Raw genomic sequence first — 22,297 nt, 5'->3', positions numbered from 1 at the left:
GCCGGATCCTGAAGAGGAAACTCAAAGACTTTGGCCACCTGATGAGAAGGAAGAAGGACTCCCTGGAGAAGAGCCTCATGCTGGGAACGATGGAGGGCCAAAGAAGAAGAAGGGGACGGCAGAGAAGGAGGTGGCTGGATGGAGTCACCGAAGCAGTCAGTGTGAGCTTCAATGGACTCCAGAGGATGGGAGAGGACAGGAAGGCCTGGAGGAACATGGTCCATGGGGTCGCGATGGGTCAGACACGACTTAGCAACTAACAACAAGAAAATGTAGGGAAATGTTGACAAGTTTGATGTATTTCCTTCTTTATCTCTCCCGAGCTTTCAAAAGGAGCTGTGGTGTCATGTACAACATGGACCACTGCCCATCTTTAAGCATTTCATTTTTGGGGAGGCTGCCCAGGTGGGACCAGGGAGAAGTCAGCACATGTTTGCCTGATGGTGCAGGGCCACCAGACTTGAAGGAGGTGGGCCCATAGGTTAAGCAAACATCAGAAAATACAATTTGATGACCTTCTCCCAAAGCATATGGCAATGATGGAGCACTACCGTAAATCATTTGCACTGCCTTTCAACGGATGCGTTCCAGACAGGGTGCTGGGTTTGGGGAACTCAACGTTTAATTATGTTTTTATGGGATATGCATATTTTCCCGCTGGGATTCCTTTTTAAAGACACAATGCCTAAACTCTTTGGACTGAGTGGCGCAGAATTGCCATAAACAAATAACACGTGTTATTTATTAAATTAATAAATAACTTAATTATTCATTAATTAAGCTCATAAATTAAATGAAGCAGCAATCCATGGACATCTATGCTTGTCCATAACATCAGCAACAGCAGAAATGCTTGAACCAGAATCTGAGTGAAGTGATAGAAGATGCAGAAGAATGCAAAAATAAATAAACAAATAATGGAGACCCAGCTGGCTCCTGGGTAGAAGAGCTGGGGAATGTACATGTCCTCAGTGAGTTTTATAGCAGGAAGAACATCTGGGGCCTTTACATCCTTTTCTTTCCCTTTCTTTTCCTCCCCCCACCCCCACCCTAACTACGGTACCTGCATAGGGATTATGCTTTATACTATTTATGTTGTTTGCATTTGTTTCATGGATTGCACCAGTGAGGCTGAAACCGATTTTGTTGTATACATGATGTACAACTACAATAAAGGCTACGCTACTATTAAATGGCTGTTGAAAAGTTGTTTTCTTCATCTAAACCTTCCCAGAATGAATATTAGAATCTTTTATTCTCTTCCTCCTCCTCCTCCTCCTCCCCCTTCTCTTCCCCCTCCTCCTCCTCTTCCTTCTTCTTCTTCTCCTCCTCCTCCTCCTTCTCCTCCTCTTCCTCTTTCTCCTTCTCCTCCTTCTCCTATTTCTACTTCTACTTCTCCTTTTCCTCCTCCTTCTCCTCCTCCTCTTCCTCCTTTTCCTCTTCCTTTTTCTCCTCCTCCTCCTCCTCCTCCTCCTCCTCCTCCTATTTCTACTTCTCCTTTTCCTCCACCTCCTTCTCCTCCTCCTCCTCCTCTTCCTCCTCCTCCACCCTTCAAGCTGCTAATTCAACACAGAAAGCAGTATAAAACAAAGAATGCATTTGAACCCAAATACAGAGCATTCTTGAACAACTGGCCTGTGGCTAAGGCAGAAGACACCCGTGAATGAAATCTTTCCACCACCACCACCCCTTCCGAAACTCATCAGTGGCTGAATTCCCGAGGCCCACCCACGCCCCTCCTGGATTTCAACGCAGTGGGAGGTTGGGGGGGGGGGGATGTACATGCAAACACGGCTACTTATCTCAAAGGACTCACCTCCCTGTGGGAAGAACTGAGAGTAAATCTCTTTGAAGGTCTCTTCATTAACAATCCCACTGGGGCACTCCTAAAGAAAGGGGCAGAGATGCGTGTGAATAACAAAGCTATTCTCCAGCTCTCCAAACTCACACAACTCACACAACTCACACAATGACTTCAGAAAGCTTAAAACGGTCAGGAGGAACAGCTGCTTGCAAAAGGGATCCAACTACCCAACTCTTTGCAGCCTTCCTCTTATTCCCTGGCTCACAATTTGCTCCTGGAAAGTAGAAATGGACGCCCCTGCCCCCAATCTCCCTGCACTGACGCTCTGTGAGTGACTGGCCACTGTTCCAAGCAGAAATCTGTTAATTCAGACAGTGTCCAACGTTTTCAATGTATACCATGAAAACTTTGTGCCTTTTAGCCTCAGATCTTGCTCAATGTCAAACGTGCCTCCTTCAGAATCCAAGAAAGGAAACCCTCAACTCCATTTGTTTCACTTTTACTGGATATGAAGTGATAGCATCGCACGTCAAGCCAGATCAGGGGCTAAAAGGCGCGAAATTGTACGTATCAAAAGTTTACCCAAATCCCTCCCCCCACAACAACCCCAAGGGTAATGCCCAATCTCCATCCCACCCACCCCCCAAGGGTGTCACGTGGGGTGCATCTTCAGGTGGCCTCATCCATCTGGAATAATGCAGAGACGGTGACCAAGGCCAGACCTGAACAGGACCATTCAGCAGGCGCAGAAGGTGGTGAGAACCAAAACTCCCTCTTCCGAGATCTCTCCTCCAGCGCCATTCCCCCCCCAAATACTGAAACCCCTCCCTCCCCGTTACTATGGCAGCCGATAGCAAGCAAAGTGATTTCAGAAAGCTTAAAACGGTCAGGAGGAAGAGTTGCTTGCAGAAGGGATCCAACTACCCAACTCTTTGCAGCCTTCCTCTCATTCCCTGGCTCACAATTTGCTCCCGGAAAGTAGAAATGGAAGCTCCCCCCCCCAATCTCCCTGCACTGACGCTCTGTGAGTGACTGGCCACTGGTGGTCCCCACACAAATCTGTTAATAAAGGTAGTCCTTGACTTACGGCAGTTCATTTAGTGACACTGGAAAAAAGGGGCTTATGTGATCGTTTTTCAGACTTCAGACCTCTGCAGCATTCCTGTGGCCGTTTGATCAAAATTCAGCCGCCCGGCAACTGACTCACATTTATGACGGTTACAGTCCCCGGGGGTCACGTGAGCCCTTCTCGCAAACGCCCATCAAGCAGCGTTAAGCCAGGTTCGCTTAACGACCAGGAGACCAATTGAGCAACTGCAGTGATTCACTAAACAGCAGCGGCAAGAAAAAGTCATAAAATGGGGCAAACTCACTTAGCCCGTCCCTCACTTAGCAACAGAAGTTTGGGCCCAACTGTGGTCGTAAGTCGAGGACTACTTGTACAGACAGCCGACAAATCATCCTCTGAACCCTCTAGATTTTTTCTCTCTTCCTTGGCTAATGAAATTGAAGCTCCCTTGCGATGAAGGAAACTTTTTAGAACCTTTTAAGGCTTCTTCGCTGTTCACCACTGATAGGAAATATGCAACTTTTGTAAACTTTTGGCGGCTTCAGAGTTGGCACCCGAGAGTGATTGCGGCTGTCACATGACGGGATAGCAGCCCACGGAAACCTCTTTTTCTCCCCAGGAGGGTCCCTGAGGGCATCAGTGCCTCAAAGCATCCCAGGGTTCAAAGTCTCTTCCTCCTTTAAAGCTGTAGGTCCATTTCCCCCCCCCCCCCAAGTGAAAGAGGCGTTTCCATCATTCAAACTCTTTTGAATTCTTTTTTCTTTCTTTCAATAAGATTTTTATTTTTATTCCCTTATATATAGTTACAGGTATACATCCCCATAGTTATTGTCCTTATTCATCTTATCACTAGTAAACATTCATTTTTCCCTATAAAGAATTAAAATGTATGATCGGGATTGCTTTGCTGACTATTCCATACAACTATTTTGCTTTACCTCCACCCTCCTTTCCTTTTCTCCCTCCCTCCCTTCTCCTACTTTCTTCTTTCCTCCTCTCCTTTCCCTTTCCTTCTTCCCTTGCTTCTCCCCTGCTCCTCTCTGCCTCTTCCTCCTCCTGCCCTCTCTCCTCCTCTTTCTATCCTTTCCTTCCTCCCCTTTCCTCTCCTCCTCTCTTCCTTTCCTTTTCTCCTTCCTTCCCTTCTCTACTTCTCTTCTTTCCTCCTCTCCTTTCCCTTTCCTTCTTCCTTTGCTTCTCCCCTGCTCCTCTCTGCCTCTTCCTCCTCCTGCCCTCCCTCCTCCTCTTTCTATCCTTTCTAGCCTTCCTCCCCTTTCCCCGCCTCTCCTCCTCTCTTCCTTTCCTTTTCTCCTTTCTTCCCTTCTCTACTTTCTTTTTTCCTCCTCTCCTTTCCCTTTCCTTCTTCCCCTTCCTCTCCCCCTATTCCTCTCTGCCTCTTCCCCTCCATACCCTCTCTCCTTCTCTTTCTATCCCTCCCAGTCTTCCTCCCTTTCCCCCTCTCCTCCTCTCTTCCTTTCCTTTTCTCCTTCCTTCCCTTCTCTACTTTCTTCTTTCCTCCTCTCCTTTCCCTTTCCATCTTCCCCTTCCCCTCCCCTATTCCTCTCTGCCTTTTCCCCTTCCTATCCTCTCTCCTCCTCTTTCTATCCTTTCCTTCCTCCCGTTCCTCTCCTCCTCCTCTCCTCTCTTCCTTTCCTTTTCTCCCTCCCTCCCTTCTCTACTTTCTTCTTTCCTCCTCTCCTTTCCCTTTCCTTCTTCCCCTTCCTCTCCCCTATCATCTCTGCCTCTTCCCCTCCATACCCTCTCTCCTTCTCTTTCTATCCTTTCCTTCCTCCCCTTTCCTCTCTCCTCCTCTCTTCCCTTTCTTTCCTTTCTGTTGTTCTGGTTGTCTCTTGTCAGCTCTGAAACTGGTGTATTTTGGGGGTGGTATTCCTGCAAACCCAGTTATAATTTTATACTTCTCCTTTCCTATTCCCTTTTCTTCATTATCATGTCCTAGCTCCTTTTCTCTCTATATATATTTCATTCTTAACATATACTTATATATTATACTTTCTTTTCTATCCCTCCCTCTTCCCTCCCTTTTCCATTTAAAAGTGTCTCGTCTGGGTTCTGTATCTCTCTCTGGCTCTCTTTTCTAGATTCCTTTCTCTCTTCCCCGTGTCTTGAAGTCCACCGATTCCTCTTTATCAATTTAGGGCAAATAGTTTTGAATTCTGTCGGGCCAACGTTTTATTCCCCAACCAACCTGACTTTCGTTGTGTGTCCCAGGAAATGTGAGGGGGGGGGGGGTAACATAAATGATTGATTTAATGCAGATATCTTAAATCAAATGTAGCCACCTTTTACTTTAATTATTTCCTTTCAGGATGACAATTCTTCCACATTTTTAAAAAGAAAAAAAATACTATACTGATTCCTCTTGGGCATGAAAAAGATACAGAGACCTTGAGAAAGTTTTTCATTAGGAAAAGGTAGTTGAGCTTCTATGATGCCTGGGCCTGCCTTTCTCTCTTCTCCTACAGGACAGAGGAAAATACAGTTCCTGATTTTAAGACAACTTAGTGCGAAGGCCTCTTTAACACACAGGTTCCCTCAACCAACTTCAGAACAAAGCTCACACTTTCTAAGCCCCACACCGATACCTCCCCATCCCTGCGGTCATCTCCTATGCCCCCACCACCCCCACAAATATCTTTAAGTGGGACCTTTGCTGGCTGGGCAATTCTAGGAGTTCACACAACTTAAACTTGCTAATGTTGAGAGACACGTCTGTACATAAATGTAGGGTAGAGTTACTCTAGGTATGACTCTCCATTACGAATTCCAATTTCAAACTTTTCTGAGAATGCCAAGAAACATGCACCATAGTATATCTTTTATTTATTTGCATCCTGCCTTCCTCAAGGCGACGGACATGTTCAACACACCTTCCCTCCTCCTGTTTGCCCCACAACAAGACCCCTGTGAGGTGGTTTGGGCTGAGAGGAGAGGGGGGGAGAGGGAGAGGAAGAGGGGGAGGGAGAGAGAGAGAGAGAGAGGAGAGAGAGAGAGAGAGAGGAGAGAGATTGGCCCAGAGCCATCCAATTGGCTTTCATGTCTAAGGCAGGACTAGAACTCACTGTCTCCTGGTGAGTGGACCAAGGTCACCCAACCAGCTTTCATGGCTAAGACGGGACTAGAACTCACTGTCGCCTGGTGATTACATCACAGTCACTCAGCTGGCTTTCATGGCGAAGGGCAGGACTAGAACTTTCCGTCTCCTGGCGATTATCCCAAAGTCACCCAGCTGGCTTTTGTGCCAAAGGTAGGACTAGAACTCATGGTCTCCCACTTCGTAACCTGGTCCCTTAACCACCAGACCAAATTGGCTATAGTATAGCATATAGGACAGTTATAATAGCACAAATGTTTAATGACTCATCTACTGGAGTCACGCAAAACATCTTCACAGGAGTATTTTAAGCTTTTGATTTCACAAAGCTTATCTCTTCCTTCACTTTTCATTCTGGAGCAGAAGAAAAATTGAAAAAAGAGGAAGGGGAAATGGGCAGCCATGGCATGAAAACCTAATGTTCTGACCGAGGCTTCCCCAAAAAGCCCGAGGCAGATTCCTGGTCTGTGATTCCCCACAAAACCCCTTTTATTAAACAAATGTCAATTCCTCCCATTCACCTTCAGCCAACGCCTGGCAAACAGTCTTTCAAAGGTGGATTTATGACCACAGACCTTATCTATCTTGGAAAGCTGCCATGGAAATATTTTCCCAAATGCAGTGCTGTGCAAGGAAAGGCTTGGGCAGAGAGTCTCTGAGATTCACGGACAGATCTTCACACTCCTGAAATCAACGAACAAATTGTTTCCTGCAAAAGCCCCTCCCCTTTCGCTCCTCTTTTATTTCCCATGGGAGGGGCCATTCACCATCCATCTGTGGCTTCACTCCCAAGTCGACCCTGATTCCTGAGTTGTTCTTTTCTTCTGGCAGCTCTGCGCATGCGCACACTGGGAACAGGCTCCAGCTGTTCCTCTGCCTCACAGATCTCTGACTCCGAAGGCAGCTGATAACTGGCATACGGCCCCGGCCCCTTCTCTGCCTCCGACACAGAGCCCTCCTGAGAGCCTTCCCCAGACTCCAGGACTGGCCCAGGTTCGTCCCCAACCCTCCTCACTCTCTGAATCTGCTCCCAGCTCCACAGGCTGCCAGCAGATCACAGGTCTCTCTCTAAGGAAACGTATCAATAATAACTTGATTTGCCAGAGGTTTCTCTTTTCTCAAACGAAAAAGAATGGCTTTCAGAGCAGTTATAATGCGTTAAAAAACACCCAATAAAGTGGGTTTTAAGCATGACTTTTGTGCCTGAAATTTCTATTTTTACACTCTTTGCTTGGTGACTACAAAGGAGGGAAGAAGCCAACTAGCCTGATTATAAAACCAGTACAACAAAATAAATACACCAACGATCACAACCGTTTCATCACAGCTAATGGCCGTTGCTTCTCGTCACAGCCTCTGCGGTGGGATCACGACCTGGTCTGAAGCTTGTCTGGGAAACCATCTTTAAAAATAGAAAGCTAACAGGAAAAAGGGGGGAAGACAGGCGAATTCCATGGCTCCACACTAGATATGTCGGATCTGTGTTTTTGACCGCAAAACCAGCACGCTCTGAATATCTTTGCAATTTTTAACCTGTTAGCTCCTAACAGGTCAATCTTGGTTTTATATAATAACCGGCTGTTTGCAAAGCTGCTTTTTCATCATGGTTGTAAGGGCAAAGGGTCATTGTACAAGGCAGTTGCTAAATGAGGACTGTATCTACTTGATAGAGGAAAAAAAATGCCACGTTGTATTACCAGAACCAAAAGGTTCTTGCGCAATAAAACTTTTTCCATTGTGATCCATTAAACGATCACTAACCACCTGCTTTAACTACCAATGGGTGTCAATGGATGACTCAGGGGCTAAGGGACTGAGCTTGGCAATCAGAAAGGTCGGCCCTTCGGCGGTTCGAATCCCTAGCGCTGCGTAACAGCGGGAGCTCCTGTTACTCGTTGCAGCTTCTGCCAACCTAGCAATTCAAAAGCACATAAAAATGCAAGTAGAAAAATAGGAACCACCTTTGGTGGGAAGGGAACAACATTCTGTCCGGCCTTCAGCGTTGAGTCATGCCGGCCACATGACCCGGAGACATTTTGGGACAACGCTGGCTCTTCGGCTTTGAAACGGAGATGAGCACCGCCCCCTAGAGTCGGGAATGACTAGCACATATGTGCGAGGGGAACCTTTACCGTTACCTTTAGCCACCTGCTGCCTCTCAAAATTTGGTTAAATACCCCTTTCTTCTCTTCGGTACCCAGGCGGAGAGATTATGCTTCATTTTCCTTTCCTGCCCCCTTTCCCCATCCACCTGATTCTTTCAGATTCACTCAAGCATATTAAGAACAATCGTACTGATGGGATGTCCCAATTACTTTAATTACGGCATTCATTTTGCACAGGGCAAAATTTGGCAACTCAAATGCAGTTTGAACTACAATCATTCCATTGAAGTTTAACTTTTTTTTTTTAAAGGCTTGTGGAGCAAATGAAGGCTCAGTATTGTATTAATTGAATATTACACTAATCTCAGCGGTGAAGAATCACAAAAGAATCGCTGTTAAGTATTATTGACTATTAAATATTAAGTCACTTTCTTTAGGATTCAGCTCCAAAATATGTGTACAAATAGACATTCTATATGATCTTGTTCTTTGGAAGAGATTGGCCATTCATCGGCAGTTGTCTCTCCATTTCCTTTAATTAGTGTCCTTGATTCCATTATGCTGCATAATAGTTTTTTAAAAAAAATCCACCTCAATTATCTGTAATTATCTGGAGGGGAGGTTAGAGAGCTATTAATTTATACTTTAGCTGTTTTCAGCAGAATTAACTCTTGTGATTGTTGCGTTCATGCATCAGCCAAATTTAAGAACTGATGAGTGCAGGCACTGCTGGCCATAAGCCAGAAATAATTACTGAAGCATATTTGATGGGATCTCTCAAAACTTGCGGTTGCAAGAGTTTTCGAGAGGAGGGAAGCGAGCGAGATGCCCTCCATCCATCCTTGCATTGGCAGAAAATCAGCATGGCATCTTCCTCTAGGTCAGTGTTGGTGAAACATTTCGGCACCGGGAGCACACCGGGAACGCAACCTGCCCAGTGAGCACGCATATGCCGGGAAGGTGATCTTCTGGTCTCCGGCACATGCCTGCACATTCGGCCGGCTGGTCTTCAAGGGCACATGCATGCGAGAAACTGGAAGACCAGAAGATCATCTTGGAACCGGAAGATCATCTTGGTGGCTCGTGCATGCACAGTGGGCGGCTGCTCTTCTGGAGCTCCCACACACGTGAAGGCCCAGCCGGCTGCACACCGGAACCTGGAAGAGCATGGGCGATTGTCTCACGTGCCCAGAGAGATGGCTCTGCATGCCACTTCCAGCCCACATGCCACAGTTCTAGGTTGGCAAAACTTCGACTGCTTCCACCTTCCAGCTGCAACTTTCCCCCTTTCGCTGTGAACTTTTATTGAAGAAACATCCCACGTGCCAATGTACTTGTGACAATCCTTTGTGCGAAGTTCACAGTACACTGTAGCTTTCTTGCAGTTCCATAATTGCACAGCAGGAAAAAAAATGCACTATTATCTTTAAGAGAAGTGTGGCTTGCTCTCTTTTCCTGAGTATTGTGCTACCAGCAAGTCATAAATTAACACCACACTTCTTAGCTTAGATATACTGTAAATGCTGAGATATATTCGGTATTTCTATCCATCCACTTAAATCAGTAAGCTAAAGAATGTCTACCTCTTGTTGAGTGATGCTTGTTGGTATAAATAAGGGCTGCATAAATCTTATTATTTAAAGACAGCCTAAAATAATGGACAAAGTGCCAAGGCCTGCAGCCATCTTTTCTTTTGGGTCTTTGGCCTGCCACACTTTCTATTATTCTACTATGCCTTTTCTATGGTGGGAAAATGGGAGGAGGGGATTGTACGGAGTGAGATGCTAGGTAGCCATAACAACATTCTTTCTAGAAAGCCAAGGTCACCCTTTGTCTCTGCACCTCTGCACCTGACTGAGATGGGTGGAAGCTGCCACATGGAAGATTGGACTATGAGATGGACTTGTGGGTGTAGGGGAAAGATCTTGAACTTTGAACTAGGTGGGGGAAACCGGGAAGCTTTCAAGATTCAGGGTTTCCCAGATGTGCCAACGTGGCTCTCTTCATCAATTGGAACTTTGAGCAATACTTTGCCTCGGACTCTGATTTAATTTTGGATGCTATTTGAACCCTTGAAAACACTAAAGGATGCTTTCCAAAGCTACGTCTAATTGAAAGGCACGAGAATGACATACAGAGTTATTATAAATATCCAGAGGACGCAATATTAAGTACCGATACTGGGATGCATCAATGCTGCATGTATTCGCTCTTCATTACTCTGCTAACCGTACTGTTCTGCAGCTGAAAACGGCAACACAAACTGCAGTGAATGTTTTCCCTTTTCAAATTAGAAGAACAAGATCAAACTACGAAGATTGCTTGTTGACTATTTTTCATGGGGCTCTTTCCCGGTTTCCCTAACTGTTGGAGACGGTTCATTCAAGTGTTTCAGACTAATTCACGAGACTCCAACTTTTGATTAAAATTAACTTTGGATGAGCTACTTACCCAAATCAATTCATATTTACATTGTTGTTGTTGTTGTTGTTGTTGTTGTTGTTGTTGGTTGCAAGGTCAATTCCAACTCATCGTGACTCCATGGGGCCATGTTCTTTCAGGCCTTCCTGTCCTCTCTCCATCCTCTGTAGTCCATTTAACCTCAAGCCAACTGCTTCGGTGACTCCATCCAGCCACCTCTGCCGTCCCCTTCTTCTTCTTCTGCCTTCCATCGTTCCCATCATGAGGCTCTCTCCAGGGAGTCCTTCTTCCTTCTCATCAGGTGGCCAAAGTCTTTGAGTTTCCTCTTCAGGATCTGGCCTTCTAAAGAGCAGCCATGGCTGATCTCCTCTAGGACTGACCGGTTGGATGGCCTTGCAGTCCAAGGGACTCAATGCAGGAGTCTTCTTCTCAATCCTCTCCAGCTGAGCCACGCTATCCTTGGAAGCTTTTGTTTTTTTTACTACTGATGTGCAGAACTAGGGGACAATCATCCCTACCGGTTCAGCCAAACTGGGCTGAACCGGGAGGATTTCACCCCTGGCGGCACATGACAGGTCATGCGTTTGACTGAAGCCACCCATTGAGCAAGGTCTCCGTAAGACGCCTGGGTATTCAACCTATAGTTGTTGGGGGGGCAGAAATCTAGAGAGATACAAAACCTTCTTTCCCTCCCTTCCCTTTTTAACTGCAAGAAACTTATCAATGGGCAGAAGATGGGAAGGGGGAAAAAACCCGGCTCCATGTGGAGCACATGTTTGACAGGTTTGGGCAATTTGCTGTGAAGTGCTCCTTAAATAGGGCTTCCACAGAGACGCTGGTTTGAAAAGTTTAATGACTGGGGCAATCACCGTTCAGTGCGCAAGGAGGGGAAGGATGGGAAGGCAGCTAGAAAATGGATTTGTCCCACTGTGATCTCCACCTGCAGGTGATTCATCCACAGCCAGGAAGACGAAAATCATGATTGCCCAAATTCAGCTTGGAAGAAGCTGAGGACCCTCTAAAATCTTATTACAATACAAAAACAATTATTTGTTTGTTTTACTGAACACAAAACATTTCCTCCAATTACTCAGATTTGGCGTCGTTCAGACTGTAAGAAATCTTACAGTAGCTGTTTATTCAGCAGATAATTTGGTGTAACAATTTTATGCTTCTTACAACCTCTCTTGCCAAGGATACGTATAGGCCTGTTGATTGCTCAGATCTCGTGAGGCTACTATTGATCACTACTTATCATACAAACATATCAATAGAGCTGGAAGGGACCTTGGAGGTCTTCGAGTCCAGCCCCCTCAAGCAGGAGACCCTGTATTCCATTTCAGACAAGTGGTTAGTCCAGTCTCTTCTTGAAAACCTCCAGTGTTGGAGCATTCACAACTTCTGGAGGCAACTTCTGTTCCCCTGGATGATTGTTCTCGCTGTCAGGAAGTTTCCCTTTAGTTCCAAGTTGCTTCTCTCCTTGATGAGTTTCCACCCATTGCTTCTTGTTCTACCCTCAGGTGCCTTGGAGAATAGCTTGACTCCCTCTTCTTGTGGGCAACCCCTGAGATATTGGAAGACTGCTATCATGTCTCCCCTGCTCCTTCTTTCATTAAAAATAGACACTTCACACTGCATCACTTCACAACAGCACCCCTGGTGTAGCAGGGATGTGGCGAGGCTGGAGGAGGTGGTTACCATTTGGGGGGAGACTTACCCAAGCAATAGCAATGCTTTCCTGCAGGCTTCCCCATTGCCTTTGCTTGTGGGAAGTCAGCAGGAAATGTTGGAAGTGGGAGTGCCTGACTGTGGGATACCGCCACTGTCCTACGTGTGAGCCGGTCCCAGCACCCAGATCACATGACTGTGAGGGTGTTGAGATGGCCAGGATGCTGAATTCTGATGGCAAAAACCATGATACCATTGTAACGTTGAACTGAACAAGTAATCATTAAACCTGACACTACTTTTACTCTCTCTCTGTTCTGTCTGAAACACAAGGGGAAGATGGTTCTGTGTATGGGGATTCTCGGTCATCAGGTCATGAGACTGTTTCTCTGGAGAAGAGAAAGTCCGCAGCTTCACAAATGAAGTCTTGAAGAGACATTTAAGCCTTCCTTCAGTCATCTCCATGGTCTTCAAAATCCCCTTTTTAAAAAGAAAATGCATTTCCCATGGGCTTTTGTTCGGTGACACTTGGTGAAACTGTCCTGAGACCCTGCCTCTGATTTCATTCTTCATCCACACAATTCATTCACAATTCCAAAGCCTTTTACCAAGAGATTCATTTGATATAATCATAGATCAGCTGCTTCCAGCAATTGATGGGCTGATGGACCTGATCATTGCATCTTCCCATCCTAAGCATTGTGTTGTGGCGTATGAATTGCAATAATCCCACGTGGTTTGAAGGGGTGCGTTTCAACATAACACAATTGCAACCAGCGCTTGTAGAACCCGTAAGATGTGTCACAACCCGCTGCAATATCCGACTGTCGTTCCCAGAAATTTAACAAAACGCTCATTTTCTGCATAGCAACTATCAAGGGAAGGTAAGCAAATTAATAGCTTTACCTGTTCAGCTTGACAAAAATTTGGATCCCTTGCTAGGAAAGGGGAGTTGCGCAGTGTCACTCTTGTGGCCCACGGCAGACAGTGGAGCTGGCAGAAGATTTGGACAGTGAGGAGGTTGGGGAGGAACCTGGGCCAGTCCTGGGGGCTGAGGGAAGCTCAGAGGAGGGCTCTGCATCGGAGGCAGAGAGGGAACCAAACAGCAGTGAAGCAGAGGAACAGCTGGAGCCTGTTCCCAGTGTGCACATGCGCAGAGTGGTCAGGCTAGCCAGAGGTGGTATTTGCCGGTTCTCCAAACTACTCAAAATTTCTGCTACGGTTCTCCGGAACCTGTCAGAATCTGCTGAATTTCACCCCTGATCTTAACCACCATGGCCAGGAAGCAAATCATGACTATCCCATTCCTGGATGCGCTACACTATTGTTGGGAAAGAGGCATCGTCTTGTAATTATACAGTCCCCCCCCCCCCCCCCCAAATACTTTCTGTAATTTCCCCATTCTTAGGAATGATCTACTTTGGGTGCAAAATCCAGAAGAGGCACTTACATTTTTGAACCCCCGGTACAGAATCTGGAGTTCCTTCTTGGTGAATTTGCTCTGGGCTTCCAAGAGTTCCAGAGCTTCCGGCCGATGTCGCACTGTGGCCATTTCCACTTCATCTTCGACGCTGTCTAAGAAACCAAAGCGAAAAAGGAAAGGTTACTTAAGGAGGAATCCAGCCGTGGCCAAAAATAGATCTCCAACCATGACCACGCAAGCTGGGAAAGAAAAGAGATCGGTAGGTTAGATGCCCCAGCGTTCATCCACGAAATGCAGCACGTGATAATAATTCCAGCTCTTTAATGAAATGTCAGCAACAACACTGAGTTGGTTATGTAGAATAACTCATGATTTCCACCCCCCCAATCCTATAGTTCATAAACACTTGATGCAGGGAGCATCATGTTCTTTTCATGCTCTTTTGCATTTGCTTGCCCTTCCTTCCTCCCTTCCTTTCCTTTCTTCCTTCCTTCCTTCCTTTCCTTCCTCCCCCTCCTTCCTTCCTCCCTTCCTTCCTTTCCTTCCTTCCTCCTTCCTCCCTCAATCCCTTCCTCCCTTCCTTTCCTTCCTTCCTTCCTTCCTTCCTCTTTCCTCCCTCCCTCCTCCCTTCTTCCTTTCCTCCCTTCCTTCCTTCCTAATTCTGCCCTTCCTTCTTTTCCTTCCTTCCTACTTCCTTCCTTTCCTCCCTCCCTTCCCTTCTTTCTTTTCTTCCTTCCTTCCTTTCCTTCCTTACTCCCTCCTCCCTTCCTCCCTCCCTCCCTTCCTTTTTCCTTCCTTTTCCTTTCCTCCTCCCTCCTCCTTCCTTCCTATCCTTCCTCCCTTCCTATCCTTTAGGTGTCTGGAAGCTGAAACCAATGAAGAGCTGTTGCAGAAACGGGATCGTGTACTTTAATGGGGGGGAAATAGGACTAGGGACATAAAAACAATGTTCCAATATTTGAGAGGCTGCCACAAAGAACTTGTTTTCCAAAGCACCAAAGAAGGGAGGACAAGAAGCAACGGGTGGAAACTAATCAAGGAGAGAAGCAACTTAGAAAGGAGGAGAAATTTCCTGACAGTGAGGACAATTAATCAGTGGAACAACTTTCCCCAGAAGTTGTGAATGTTCCAACAATTGAGACTTTTAAGAAGGGAGCGGACAAACCTTTGTCTGAAATGTTGTAGGGTTTCCTGCTGGAGCAGAAGGTTGGGCTAGAAGAGATTTGAGGAGACATGCCAAGTTTCTATTCTATTCTGATTGGCATATTGTGTATGTCTAAAGCCTCCGACAACACCTATCACTTCACTAGGAAGAGAAATAAGCTGGACAGGATGATACAGTTGATAAACGTCTCCAATTTCTAGTCCCAGAAATCTTCTCTTTTTTGAGTGAATTTACTTGTTCCGACAGAATTTTCCATGGGATCCCGCGTGACATTGATAGGCTGTAAATTATATACCAAGGCTCAAAAACAGGGGCAGAAACCACCTTCACAATCTCAGTTGCTATTAAAACCAAACTTACCAGTTCTTAAGTTTGGTCTTGTTGAAAAGAAATGCCTGCTGTCTATTTCACAACGTACATGCGAAGACCCGGGAAGAAAAATAATAATAATTTGGTCTGGTTTTTCCTCTGGGCTTTCCTCCATATCCCTGGATATTCAAAATGAATATATTATTTGTTGAAACAGGGAAAGCTAAAATGATTTTAATGACCCGGTACAAAGCAATGGCAGAGTTCGCCTCTCTATGGAGGTCAACGAGAGTGCAGCGAAGAGGTTGAGATAGGGTTGATTGACTGATTGTAAGTGGAACAAACACAATCCGTAGGGCTTTGCAAAACACAGGAGTGAAGTGGCATTGAGACAACAGTGTCAGAACTGCTGTGAGGACTTTTCCAAGTTGGCCACAGATGAACATGGAAAGCACGGACCACATGGTCGCTCAGGTGTTGTGGCCCACCAATGGCCAGCGGAACTGGCAGCAGAGTCGGATAGTGAGGAGGCTGGGGAGGAACAGGAGTCAGTCCTGGGGGCTGCATCGGAGGCAGAGAGGGGGCCGAGACCGTCTGGCAGTGATCAGGTGCCTACGGAGCAGTGAGGCAGAGGAACAGCTGGAGCCTGTTCCCAGTGTGCTCATGCGCAGAGCTGCCAGAAGAAATAAAACAGCTCAGAAATAAGGGTTGACTTGGGAGTAAAGCCACAGGTGGACTGTGGACGGCCCCTCCCATGGGAAATAAAGAGGAGTGAAAGAGGAGTGGAGTTTGCAGGAGACAATTAGTTCATTCATTTGTTTGTTTCAGGAGTGAGAAGATCTGTCCGTGAATCTCAGAGACTCTGTGCCCAGCCTTTCCTTGCACAGCACCACATTTGGGAAATATCTACATGGCCTCTTCCAAGCTAGATAAGGTCTGGGTCATAAATCCACCTTTGAAAGACTGTTTGCCGGGTCTTGGCTGAAGGTGAAGGAGAGGAATTGACATTCGTTTAATAAAAGGGGTTTTTGTTGGGACCAGGACTCTGCCTCGTGCTTTTTGGGGAAGCCCTCGGTCAGAACATTTGGTGAGGTGCCATTGCAACTGTCCATATGTCTGAATGTAAAGACAAAACTTGGGAAGTCCCACAGGTACTACATGTTCTGGAGCAGGGGGTCTCCAATCTTGGCAACTTTAAGACGTGTGGACTTCAATTCCATAATTCCTAAGCTAGCGGAAGCTGAAGTCCCAAGTCTTAAAAGTTGCCAAGATTGGAGAGCCCTGTGCTGGAGGACAAGGGCTGCCTTAATGAGGTTGGTACCACTTCTCGAAGGACGAAGGACATGTGTTTCCCTCAGCCCTAACATTCCCTTCCTAAATATTAATCATTCATACCGCACAGTGCATACTAACTAATCCAATTTTCCAAAATCAAGCCTTTTTTCGAATCAGCCCAATTTAAATATCTCTAATTTGCATGTGAGAATTAAAACATTTTTAATTTTTTTTTTAAAGAAAAGAAGTGGCAAGCAAGCACGGCTGCTCAATATTCAAGACGATTTAACAGACTCCAATTTTCAAGTCATGATAAACAGCCGGTGAGCATTTGCTAAAACCTGTCATGCAAACTGTATGCATTTGGGGGACAGAGAGAGAGAGAGAGAAGCTTAGGCGCCACTAATTTTATAGCTTAAAATTTGTTCCTGACAGTACGATTAAATGAAAGGGCTTCCAACTGCATTTCATTAAAAGATTATTTGATCGCTGTGGATTCCTGTTCCTTATTTAATTCTATACAGAGCACATTTATTCTTCTGCGAACCAAGAAAAACTGTCTGTAAGATATATTGTTCCTGTGCTATATTAAGGTATTATCTTCATAATCTCTCTACGCTGAGTGTTTGTTTTTAAAACTTTGCTTCCCGGTATTATAAGATTAAAGAAAGCAGGGTAATTTAGGTCCACTTTTTCTTTTTTGCAAAACGAATGAAATCAATTTAATTACAGCAAATGACCATCAAAGTAAAAGGGGAAATGTGACAAAGGAAGTCAAACAGTCCAAAGCCTAAGATTTTAACATTTTAAAACCAGAGAAGAATAAATAAAATGCAAAGAACAGAATAAAACATGAAGTAAAATAGAAATAAAGCCAAATAGAAACATGGCAAAATAAAAGAGGAAACAAAGACATCATAATGTCGTCAGTCCAACTTGAAGGCATCTTGGATTTTATGGAACAGTGACGACAATTAACCAGGGAACTCCTTGCCTCCAGAGTTGTGGCTGCTCCATCACTGGAGGTTTTTAAGAAGAGAGTGGACAGCCACCTGTCCGGAATGGTCTAGGGTCTCCCGCTTGAGCAGAGGTTGGACTAGAAGACCTCCAAGGTCCCTTCCACCTCTGTTCTGATTGATTGATTGATTGATTGAGTGATTGATTGATTGAAGCTGCTGAAGATAGAAGCAATGTAGCTCTGTTGGTGGTGTTAGAAATGTTAGAAAATTTCATACCATAGAATGATATAAGGTGTATTTTATAGAAATAAGTATATTGAAAGAGTAATATGTATAGAAGAATATGAGTATAGATTACTATATGTGTAGATAAAAATGTGTATAGAGATAGAGATATAGATATAGAGAGATAGAGATAGAGATATAAAGGAATGCATGTACAGATAAAAAGAGTATAATGGAGGCTCACGATGTTGAAATGTTGTAAAGATATTTGTGTTTTTTTTAAATGGATTTTTTTTTTAATAAAAACTTTTTTTTAAAAGAAGAAATGGTAGGAAATGGACTCAGAGATGGAGATTTTGTCCAAGGGGAAAAAGATATCTGGGCATGGAAAATGGCAGAGAAAGGCCAGCAGAAGAATAGATGCAAAGAGTTTTGAGTTTGATCGGATCGCTGCTTTAAAGAGTTGCAGACGATGTTACAGTTTGTTATTCCTTTGCTATTTATTCCTCCGGTTTAAAGAGCTGCAGAGCCATCGTGGTTCCTTAATGCATAGAAGAAGAAAAGGGATATTGGAGCCAAGCAGGGACATTCGTGGTTTTTAAGTCAGCTGCGCTTCCGGGCTGATCTTACCTGTGGATCATTAACGCGTCGCGTGTTTAGCAAAATCAGGCACAGATCTGTGCTCAGAGATATTTCTACGCCTGGGAGAATGCCAAAGAAGTTTTTGGTAGTGCAACATCTTGCCCCACACAATTAAAAGGGGCAGGAAACAAACCATCTAATGGTCCCAGACACTTCCAAGGGAGATGTAGATGGTCTCTTATTGTGGAGAGAAAGAGAGGGGGGGAAATTTGGGGAGGCGGAATGGCATATCCTGAAAAGGCCACCACCAGTAGACCAACTGGAGTACTGAGAAGTCATCTTCCGCACGCAACATTTATTGTTCTGTTTTTTTAGCCAGAAGGATTTGCCCCGTCCGAGTGATGGACAATACTGATCTTGTTGGCCTGTGTAAATAAGATACTAAAGTTGATCCATGCTGGAATGGAAGCAAGCATATCTGGATAATTTTATCCTCTGTCTTAGAGGTGCCAATTTTCCAATTTCATCCCACACCTGCTTTGCAGTCAGATGCTAGCTGTCTCCAGCACAGTTTTCGGTTAAGGCAAAGGGTTGATGTCAGGGTCCCAAATAGCATCCGAAAGTAAATCAGAGTCCGAGGCAAAGTATTGCTCAAAGTTCCAATTGATGAAGAGAGCCATGTTGGCACATCTGGGGAAACCCGAATCTGAAAGCTTCCCGGTTTTCCCCCAGTTGGAAGTTCAAGATCTTTCCCCCCCACACCCACAAGTCCATCCCATGGTCCAGTCTCCCACTGCCACACTAGCAGCTTCCACCTATCCAGTTCCGGTCAGGTGCAGAAGTGCAGAGACAAAGGACGACCTTGGCTTTCTAGAAAGAATGTTGTTATGGCTACATAGCATCTAGTTCCATACAATCCCCTCCTCCCATTTTCCCACCATAGAAAAGGCACAGTAGAATAATAGAAAGTGTGGCAGGCCAAAGATCCAAAAGAAAAGATGGCTGACATCATTTTTTAAACAGAGAGGCAGTTAAAGGTACGGTAAATAAAAATTCTGGGGTCCCTGATCTATGCCAAATGTTGTCTCGTCCTGCTCGCTCCCATTTAACTGCTGAAAAATACAAGCCCATCAAAATGGAAGGCTTATTCTACATAGGAAAAGAGGGATTAATTCTACGTGTGGTTTTTCTTTTCACACATTGTTAGTGGTAGGGCCTAATATTCACCCTCTATTAAAATGACCACTGGATAATCCCAGTAGCCTTATTTAAACCTCCCAAGACTTCGGTGAAGAGGCAGTAATTTTCACTTTTGCAAGATAAACTTCTGTGCCAAGTTCTTCCCATTAATTGTTTCTTTTCAAAATATATTTTACTTCTTTTTACCCTGTTTAACTTCTTCCCCTTCCTCCCAGCCTTCCCTCTTCCCTTTTCTCCTTCTCCCTTTTTCTCCTCCTCCCTCTCCATCACGCAATTCCAAAAACATTGGTTCTATTTTCTTCCTTCCCCCACTTTCTCAAAGAACTGCATCAGGAGAAATCTAATACTAAGAAAAATGCATAGCAGGAGCATTGCTTTAAATCAGTTAGAGGTGTCTTTTGTCAAAGCAGAATGACAATTTTTGGAGCCAGTTTAGACAATCTGGTGCTTAACACATCCACAGTTTTCAATGCCTTGATCGTTCCAAAGACTAAGAAAATGGCCACAAAGACTCATCCTTAACATGGGGGTTGAGAGCCCTTCACATTTGAATCCAAATTGCTCTGCAGCCCCACAACAGAACTTCTTTCCAGCAACTTTGTGGAGTGAACTTCAACATGTTTCCACAATCTTTAACCCGGAATGGTCAATCCAGAATCATGTTAACAGTTACATCAGTGTTGGTTTCATGGGTGGCATTGAATGTTCTCTTTCTGTTCTATAGTTAAATGTAGTGGGGCTCCATTCCTGGCACAAGGAAAAGCTAATTTTCAGCGGATAATCCCTTTTGCTGTGTCCTTCAGTTTTAACAGTGAGTTACGTTGTACTGCATGGCTACAGAATTATGTTCAAAAATAGGGAAGAAGACAACCGTAATGGCCAAGAATGTCCCAAGCGTGGACCACATGAGTGGATATCTCCATTTTTCAAACTTCCCTGATTACTATATGTGGTTACCAAACATACAGTTACCCCAGGGGATTATTTTCCAATATGATACTGTCAGACCTGCCCCAAACTGATCCCTTAGGAAAGAAAGACTATCGATTCCATTTGCTTGAAGCAAAAGGTCCTTTTATTAAGAGATGTTGGCTAGTTCTAGGTTTTCCACACACCAAGGATACAGAAAAGTTTCCCCTCATCCCAGCCTTCCCTGCCCCCATGACCAGTCCATCTTCAGCCAATCGGAACTCGCTGAAGTGTTTTGAGAAAACTGAGATGTTTTGGGGTAATCTACATTCTTTCTCAGGGAGCCTGGCCTTGGATGCTGGTACAGGCTGGTCTTTGTCATCTGTCATTCATGCCTCCTTATTTCTCATCATGGTTGTGGTCTGCCAAGAGCCTGCAGAGCTGGCAGCAGAGTCGGACAGTGAGAGGTTGGGGAGGAAGATGGGCCAGTCCTGGAGTCTGGGGAAGGCTCTGAGGAGGGCTCTGTGTCGGAGGCAGAGAGGGGGCCAGGGTCATCTGGGAATTATGTGCTGCCTCTGAAGTCTCTGGAGCTAGACAGCAGTGAGGCAGAGGAACAGGGGGAGCCTGTTCCCAGTGTGTGCATGCGCAGAGCTGCCAGAAGGCAAGAACAGTTAAGACAAAAGGAGCAATTCAGGAATAAGGCTTGGAGGTGATTGGCCCCTCCCATAAGACATAAAGAAGGAGCAAACGGACATGAGACTTTGCAGGAAACAACTTTGTTCGTTCTGGTCGGTTTAAACTCTGAAGCTCCGTTTTGACTCTGTGCTCCGGGTGGCCTTGCAAAGCTAATTGCCAATTAGGTCTCTGGCAGCGTTTCAAGGGAGGTAAAGGTGGATGCTTATCAGCCTTATCCCGAAGGACTTTGGCAGACTTCTGTCGGACTCTTTACAAACTATTTGTGACTCATTACGGGCTGTGAATGAACACAATTCACAGCTGTTGAAATTAAAAGAGGGTTTTTGGGACTAAGTACTGGCTCAGGAAGCCAAGGTCAGGACAATCACATGAAAATAAAACTTTATTGCCCAATTACCCTCACCTCCACACCTTTTTCAGCCTTTGATGGCAGGATGCCCGTGAAGCACCGAGCCAAAATCCGGCAGGCCTGACAGGTACATACATCCCAGGAAACATGCAATTTAAACACCAAAAAGCTTTTCAATGGGAAAAGGAAAAAAAACTTGCTTTGAGTGTCTGGAGAGGCCGATTTGGAAGACGAACAGCTCAAGAGCTTCATAAGCCGCTCTTTAATGCTGTGTTTCGAGCTTCTCGGGCTGTAGAGGAAACCTAGAAGATACATCATCAAGGCCAAGTTTAGGTTAGAAGAAGACATTGACAGGTGGACAGTAGATATATTTGCCCTTGGAAGAAGGCGGCCCAAGTTGCAAGCAGGGGAACATTCCCAGCTAAGAAAGTTAGCCAAAGTGCCTTGTTGGTGCCAGACACCAAGGAAGTGGCGGCACTATCATTACCGTATTTACCTTGGGTGCAACTCAATCCCCTTGCGCTGAAATGCAGCTGTTGGTCATAGGTCGAGAACTACCGGTGGGAACAGAAGCCCACCTTTCCCCCGCTAGAGAATGGCATCAATCGGGGTGCATATTATTTAGTCAGAACCCATCATAACCGGCTGGTACCGTTGTGCTTTTCCCTGTCATGCGACAATTCCCTACTTTTTTAAAATATCTTTTTGGAAATTCTTAATCAATGAGACGTGTGTGTGTGTGTGTGTGTGTGTGTGTGTGTGTGTGTGTTTCCTCAGCAAACCACAATAAGCCTTCACGTTGCTTCTTTAGTCATTAGAAAACTCGAATAAAAGTAACTGAATGTCCGGGATTTCTGGAGAATTAAAATGACGAACCTAATCATCACAGCCTCCATGTTTTGCATGCCTTTCCTAGCAATTTCAGTTTCTTGTCCCCTACAGCTGGCGGGGGGGGGGGTCTCCAACCTTGGCCAAATTAAGACTTGTGGACTTCAACTCCCAGAATTCCTCAGCCAGCAGATGCCAAGT

At 45.2% G+C, this 22,297-nt stretch overlaps 1 protein-coding gene across 1 annotated transcript in view; it reads right to left on the bottom strand.

Annotated features, from left to right (window-relative positions):
- KCNIP4 (potassium voltage-gated channel interacting protein 4) overlaps window positions 1-13,743 on the bottom strand; it is a 32,988-nt gene extending 19,245 nt beyond the window's left edge. Inside the window, exons 1-2 of the mRNA XM_032224336.1 lie at window positions 13,627-13,743; window positions 1,817-1,886 (exon numbers count right to left, since the gene is read on the bottom strand). Coding sequence (XP_032080227.1) covers window positions 1,817-1,886; window positions 13,627-13,728 — 172 coding nt within the window. The 5' untranslated portion in view covers window positions 13,729-13,743. The remainder of the gene's footprint in view (window positions 1-1,816; window positions 1,887-13,626) is intronic.
- Between the last annotated feature and the right edge of the window lie 8,554 nt (window positions 13,744-22,297).

The sequence above is a fragment of the Thamnophis elegans genome, chromosome 9, assembly GCF_009769535.1.
Source record: "Thamnophis elegans isolate rThaEle1 chromosome 9, rThaEle1.pri, whole genome shotgun sequence".
Lineage (NCBI taxonomy): Eukaryota > Metazoa > Chordata > Lepidosauria > Squamata > Colubridae > Thamnophis > Thamnophis elegans.
The sequence above is the reverse complement of the archived record's forward strand: the minus strand, read 5'-3'. Positions and strand labels throughout refer to the sequence as shown.